Source organism: Lampetra planeri, chromosome 56 (assembly GCF_965212315.1).
Source record: "Lampetra planeri chromosome 56, kcLamPlan1.2.h2, whole genome shotgun sequence".
Lineage (NCBI taxonomy): Eukaryota > Metazoa > Chordata > Hyperoartia > Petromyzontiformes > Petromyzontidae > Lampetra > Lampetra planeri.
Genome location: NC_136162.1, coordinates 2,032,492 through 2,039,777, shown reverse-complemented (window position 1 = coordinate 2,039,777; position 7,286 = coordinate 2,032,492). Strand labels below are relative to the sequence as shown.

At 55.4% G+C, this 7,286-nt stretch overlaps 1 protein-coding gene across 2 annotated transcripts; it reads left to right on the top strand.

Moving 5' to 3' along the window:
- Window positions 1–1,747: 1,747 nt before the first annotated feature.
- Window positions 1,748–6,083, top strand: LOC144735631 (transcription factor Sox-3-like). 2 transcript variants are annotated; one of them, XM_078618075.1, is made up of 2 exons: window positions 1,748–3,322; window positions 4,160–6,083. In XM_078618075.1, exons 1-2 carry the CDS (start codon window positions 2,055–2,057, stop codon window positions 4,239–4,241), a joined length of 1,350 nt encoding a protein of 449 aa, XP_078474201.1. In that variant the 5' UTR covers window positions 1,748–2,054; the 3' UTR covers window positions 4,242–6,083. The 2 variants fall into 2 exon arrangements, with proteins under 2 accessions (XP_078474201.1, XP_078474202.1); XM_078618076.1 differs by having other exon boundaries at window positions 4,091–6,083.
- The last annotated feature ends 1,203 nt before the right edge of the window (window positions 6,084–7,286 follow it).

Below are 7,286 nucleotides of genomic sequence, written 5' to 3'. Positions count from 1 at the left end.
GCCAACGCGCTGCACTACGAACCTGTAACTCCAAGTTCGATTCCCGCTCATGACTAATATCAGTGAAAAAAAATCCGAACCAGTCCTGAGCCTCCCCTAGGTCGACTCAGCCATCGCCACGCGGCGTATAAACGTGTGTCAGCATCCGCATTGAAGAAACGAAGATGCTCGCTAACAGCACTTGCCCCCAAAAACCTGCGTAGGCGACACGGAGGATATTTGTTTAGGGTCTTTCAGCATGTGGTGAAGTATGGTTAATAAAACCCCACTGACCATCGCCGCGTGGAGAAGGCCTTCATCCAGCAGTGGATCGGTCATGTAGCCCACTGCCTCTGCACACACGACATCACCTGTCCAGGTGTGAACGTGCTGGGCGCCACCACTTTTACACACTGCACCAGTTTTGGTATCACTCGCCACTGATGGTCGCCGTGGTGAACAAAACAAAAATTCAAAGCGGTCCTGAGCCTCCCCGACATCGTCGACTCAGCCATCACCACGCGGTATCGAACGCGTTGACGTCGTGCGAAGGCGCACACGCACGCATACATAATGCGCACATATGCATGCGCATATTTACATATATGTATGTGAACCTGTGCGGCGCCAACCGCGCTCGTCGAAGGTGCGCGGGAAGGAAACGCTCAACACAAGCAGCAGTTCTCTCTCTGTGTGTGTGTGCCCGAGTCGCCAGTAGGTATACACGCTGCAAGTATCGACTAGCCAGTAGATATTTACACGGCGTGTGTGTATATAGTGTATATATATGTCTATATATATACACAAAGTAGAGACACTCCGTGGAGCCTGAACGAGACTGTTGGGGGCAAGTCCTGTGAGCGGGCAGCACCTATGAAGGGCAGCACCTATGAAGGGCAGCAGCATGCCTGGTCGCCTTTGGCTATCCGCTGCTGATGTTTGCGCAGCGCAGCAGGTACTCATTTGAGGCTGAGTCGACCTAGGGGAGGCCTGGGTTTCGGGTTAGATAATGGTTACCGATGTTGGTCGTTGTGAACAGAAATCGAAGCGCAGCGCGCTAACCGCTATACCACCCCTCCCGACACTTGCACACACACCTACAAACAAACACCTACACACAAACACATACACAAAGACAAAGATCCTCCGTATAGCCTTAACAAACTGTTGGGGCAAGTGCTATTAGCGAGCACCTATGACGGCCGAGATAACACACGAGGGGGTGGGTGGCCAGCACCACGCCCGGCCGCCTTTGTCTCTCCAGTGGCGATGTTTCCTACACACCGCACCAGGTACTCATTTGAGGCTGAGTCGACCTAGGGGAGGCCCACGACCGGTTCAGGTAATCGTCACTGGTGTTGGCCCTAGCGCAGCGCGCTAACCGCTACAATACCGCTCCCCACACACACCTGCACACACACACCTACACACGCACCTACACACACACCTACGCACACACCTACACACACACCTACACACACCTACACACACACCTACACACACCTACACACACACCTCGACATACACGCGGGCAGGTAACGCCCCTCCACACTTGCCAACCCCCCCCCCCCGCGGAGGAGCGCGCACCTGCCCGCCCCGCCCCCCGCAACCTTTCCCCCCCGCCCCGCGCGCCTCTCCCGCCACTGTGGGCGTGGCCGGCAGGGCGAGGGGGGCGTTTTCTTAGGGGGGCGCGCGCGCTGATTGGCGGGCGGCGCGGTGTGGTGGACTATAAAACCCAGCGGGGGGAGCGCAGGGCCCGAGTAGAGAAAGGGAGGCACGGGTGGGTGGTGGACGTGACGAGAGCTCCTCGTGTTGCACCCTCCACGCGACCCACACCACGCACGCTACCTGCCCAGTTGGTGCGCTGCGAGTTGAACGAACTGCACAAACAACTCGCGGTCCCCGGACGCGAGACTACATTGTCCACCCCAGTTGCTGTTGTGAGATATCTCGACCAACAGCAATTCCATCACATCCATCGTGAGCAGCAGCAACCACCATCTCCAACACCATCATCATCATCAGCTGTTGCTACCGCCGGTGAGGGCGAGGAGAGGGGGGAGCAGCGCGCCGAGATGTACAGCATGCTGGAGGCCGAGCTCAAGCCCGTCGGGGGGGGGCCACAGCCCAAGGCGCTGTCGGGGGGTCCTGGCGGCGCCGGCGGGGTCCTCGGCGCGGGCGGCGACGGGAAGGTTCCCGACGACCGCGTCAAGAGGCCCATGAACGCCTTCATGGTGTGGTCGCGCGGGCAGCGGAGGAAGATGGCCCAGGAGAACCCCAAGATGCACAACTCGGAGATCTCCAAGCGCCTCGGCGCCGAGTGGAAGCTCCTCACCGAGGCCGAGAAGAGGCCCTTCATCGACGAGGCCAAGCGGCTGCGCGCGCTGCACATGAAGGAGCACCCGGACTACAAGTACCGGCCGCGCCGCAAGACCAAGACGCTGCTCAAGAAGGATAAGTTCTCTCTGCAGGGCGGCCTCCTGGCCTCCGGGGGGCCCCCGGGCAGCGCGGCCGCTGCGGCCGCGGCCGCCGGCCTCGGCCAGCGGCTGGACCCCTACCCGCAGCTCAACGGCTGCTGGGCCAACGGCAGCGCCTACGCGGCCGCGGCCGCGGGCCTCCAGCAGGAGCCGCTGGCCCACGCCTACTCGCAGCACGCCGCGCTGAGCGCCGCGCACGGAGCCGCGCAGCTGCAGGGCCTGCACCGCTACGACATGAGCGGCCTGCAGTACCTGCCCGGCGGACAGGGCTACCTCAACGGGGCCGCGGCGGCCGGCTACAGCGTCTCGTACGCGCCGCAGCCCAGCAGAGCGCTCTCCCCGCCTCCTTCTCACGCCGCTTCGAGCTTCGGTCACCATCATCAGCAGCAGCACCAGCAGCAACAGCAGCAGCAACAGCAGCAGCAGCGCACTTTGTCTCCCGTCGGCGGAATTTACGTGCAGCAGCCCGGGCGCACGCTGTCTCCGGGCTCCGGCTACGCGCAACAGGTGCGGGAGATGTCGTCTCCTGGGATCGGATATCAAGCGCAGCAGCAGCAGCACTCGCACCAGCCCCAGGCGCTACCTCCACTCTCTTCGCTCACGAGCGTCGGGAAGAGCGAGGCGGCCACGCCGTCCCCGCCGGCCGTATCCGCGCCCGGCGGCGGGGGAGGAGGAGGCGGTGGAGGAGGAGGCGGGAGTGGACGCGCGGCGTGCCCTGGCGACCTGCGCGAGATGATCAGTATGTACCTGCCCATGGGCAGCAGCGAGGCTGGCGTGTCCGAGGTGGCCCAGAGCAGGCTGCACCACCACCTGAGTCAGCACTACCAGAACGCCGGCCCCAACGGAACCATACCCCTCACGCACATGTGAGTCCCGCTCACCCGCGCACGAACGAGTCGCTCACGCATTGCAGTGTTTTATGTTGATGTGGTGGAGGGGGGTGATGGCCCGAGGCACGATAAGTCGCCCACGGCCTGCAGCCACTCGCTACCGATCAGAGTGGGGCAAACAGATTAATTTGTTTAAATTGTTCATTCGTAGCGTGGGCATTCGCCCACGCTACGAGCCCAACCAGCGGCAGCCTCCACCCCACACTTTTTTCGAAGTTTAAACTAATTTAAAGTTAGTTGTTTTTTAAATTACGAATTAAACTCGTTAGCGCGCTGCACGCGCCTGATAAGTAAAACTTAAATCGTACCTTTCGTATATCGAGCGACGATTGTAATTGCTGATTGTGTTTATTACGTGCCTCGAGTGGCGCAGGAGGGGCCACTGATAATTCCTCTGGCGATGTTGTGTGCATGTGGCGTGAGTTCCCAGTCGAGTACTCATCGCTAGAAATCTGTCTAATCATGCTTTCAGGATGTGCGCTGGAAACATTGCAGCTGTCTAATCGGACGAGTTTGCTATATTATGTTAAATCCACAGTCCAAAATCATACTTTTTGCGGCTTTGAACATCTAAATGTATTTTTTATTTACTTAACGTTGGATATTTAACAAGCATCGGGCAAATGCAGCGCACATCGACTTGTTTAAACAAAACAGTTCAATTACGACAAACTCGTGTTAGACTGCAAATTATGACTCTGATGATGATGATAATAACGGTGATGGTGATGATGGTGTTTGTAGACCGTGGTGCTGATGGGAGCCTCCTCACGCGTATCGGACCCCCACTCGAATGCCTTGATGAATCTCTAGAGACACTACTCTCTTTCACCGTGGCCTTGGCTCGCGATCACGCGGCGGAGCGCGAGGGAGGGAGGAGGAGGATTACATTTGAGCCGCCGATATGAGAAGAGGGCTTCTGCAGAACGCGACGGCTCGAGCCCGGGGTCTCTCCGGGCACGTCGGGGGTCGCCGCAGAACTCGGGACGACTCCACAACACGCATCATCCGGCCTGTGTAGCGCGTCGCACCGGTGTGTAACGGAACACTGGACGCGTCGACAACGAGACGGACTTATGGACGGACGGACAGACGGATGGATACGCAGACACACGCGCGCACACACGCGCACACACGCGCACGCACGCGCACACGTGCACACACATGCACGCGCGCATACACACGCGCACACACGCACGCGCACACGTCCACACACATGCACGCGCGCACACACGCACACACACGCGCACACACACGCGTGCGCGCACACACACGCACACACACACATCAGCCCGTATGGCCTTGAGTAGACTGTTGGGGCGAGTGAAGGCCGGAACGGCACACGAGGCGAGTGGGTGGCTCACTCCACCCACGGCCGCATTCATCTCGACGATAGCGATGTTTACACATCGCACCTCATTTGAAGGCTGAGTTGACCAAGGGGGGGGGAGGTCATGGACCGAAATATTCGCCACCGCTCCCCATCAGACTAACACTGATAGACGGACACACAGAGACATGCGCAGCGAGCTGGACACGGTTACTAACACACAGACATGCGGATACAGACAGACACACACACAAATAGACTTGTAATCACGGCACACGCAGATGGACGGATCCAGTGATGGAATTGCCACAGACAAACTCGCACCCCGAGCGACACGCGCGCGCACACACAGGGGCAGACGGACAGACGTGTGTAGACAGAGGGTACGTACAGATACTACGCACGGACAGATCCGCACGCACAGATCTACTCGCACACAGAAGGCTCTGTAATCAACGCGGTCGCCTTGTCGCCCCGTGTTGTCCGTGGATGCGCGGCTTGGAGCAACCAACAACAGCAGTCGTGGCAGCAACTCGCAACCGCTCGCTCTGTGCGAGGTGGCGGCTGCCGCGGGTTGAAAATAAAACACGCAAGGTGGCGTTTTCGTTCAAAGTTTACATCGCAGATATATATTCTAATTAATGCCGCATCATCCCGTGTCGGCTCCGTGGGTAGCTCAGACATCCGCTAGTTACGCTTAATTATTACGGTTACAAATGTTTGGTTTAACAGTGATTCTATATAATATTATTATATTTCCTCTTTTGAGAACCCTAATTGCGACTTCTACTGAGATGAAAAAGCTGTGATGATGATGATGATGATGGAGGTGGTGATGGCGGTGATGATATTGGTCGCTCGACTTTGGTTCGCGTCACACGTTCGACACGATGCGTGGATAATTCTTACCATGAATCACAATTTCTAATTATTATTATTATAATTATTATCCTTGTTGTTATCATTTTGAAGGCAGTGGCCGGCCGTGGAAGTTTTAGTCCAGCCACGCGATTTAAATAGACGACCAGATGTCTCCGATTCGAGACGCTCCAGACATCTTGGTGACATATTATTATTACTATTACCATTCTTATTATTATTTTGTATGATCTTTATTTCGTGTGTGTGTTTTTTTGCTGTGTAATATTTTGTAAAGGCTGTTTTGTGTGGAAAACGGATTAAAAACGGACACGAGAGATGGTTTACAGTGTTCATAATAGTGTTCTTATACACATTCGTTTGTGTAGTATTTTTTTGGAAGCTGTCTCAATTTTGTACATAACATCGTCTATTTCTGCTGTAACTAATGACCACATCACACTGACCTCTGTGCATCGTTGTTATATATACACCGCTTTAGAGAGAGAGAAGAGATCTAGAAATAAAACCGTTTGTAAAAGTTTGTAATTCACCGCGTTTGCTTTGAGTTTTGTCTCCACGATTCCCCTGCCCACGTGGGGTTTGTCTGCGTGTGCCGCTGCCGTGGAGGCCGCGCGCTACATCGGCAGCACCGCGGGTATCGAAGCGCGCCTAGTCTCACACGCGCGTGTGCGGCACGGAGATTCTGACACGTATAAATAGGCGAGGTTTCGGGCAATAGTCCTAATTCTTCATAGCACTTGAATACATTTATATGAGGTTCAGGAGAGAGAGAGCGTGGATACTGAGAGTGGGAGACTGGGATCTTGTTTTACCCCACGGGGACCCGATAGAAATTACATTGCTTTAGAGTGTTTTGCGATTGAACACGTTTTTGTAGAAACTTCCCCCCAACATCACACGCACACCCATATCACGGGCGACGTTTCACGGCACGTGCCATGCGCGGGTCGCCTTCCCTCGGGCGGGATGAGTCCTCCCGTGGGCATCGCGGCCGGCGCCGTCGCCCGAGGGACGCGGACTCGGCTTGTGCTCTCGCCTCGAATTCCCCATAAATGGGAAACGGCGAGAAACGAATTCACTGGGTTGAACGTTCTCATTGGCGCTGTGTAGATACATACTGACCACACGATACATACTGACTACGCGTGCTGTGTAGATACATACTGACTACACGTTATATACTGGCTACACGACACGCGCTGTGTAGATATTCCTACACGATACGTGCTGTGTAGATACATACTGACCACACGATACATACTGACTACACTACACGCGCTGTGTAGATACATACTGACTACACGTTATATACTGGCTACACGACACGCGCTGTGTAGATATTCCTACTGACCACACGATATATACTGGCTACACTACACGCGCTGTGTAGATACATACTGACTACACGTTATATACTGGCTACACTACACGCGCTGTGTAGATACATACTGACTACACGATATATACTGGCTACACGACACGCGCTGTGTAGATATTCCTACACGATACGTGCTGTGTAGATACATACTGACCACACGTGCTGTGTAGATACCTACTAACTGCACGATACGTGCTGTGTAGATACCTACTAACTGCACGATACGTGCTGTGTAGATACCTACTAACTGCACGATACGTGCTGTGTAGATACATACTGACTACACGATACGTGCTGTGTAGATACATACTGACTACACGATACGTGCTGTGTAGATACATACTGACTAC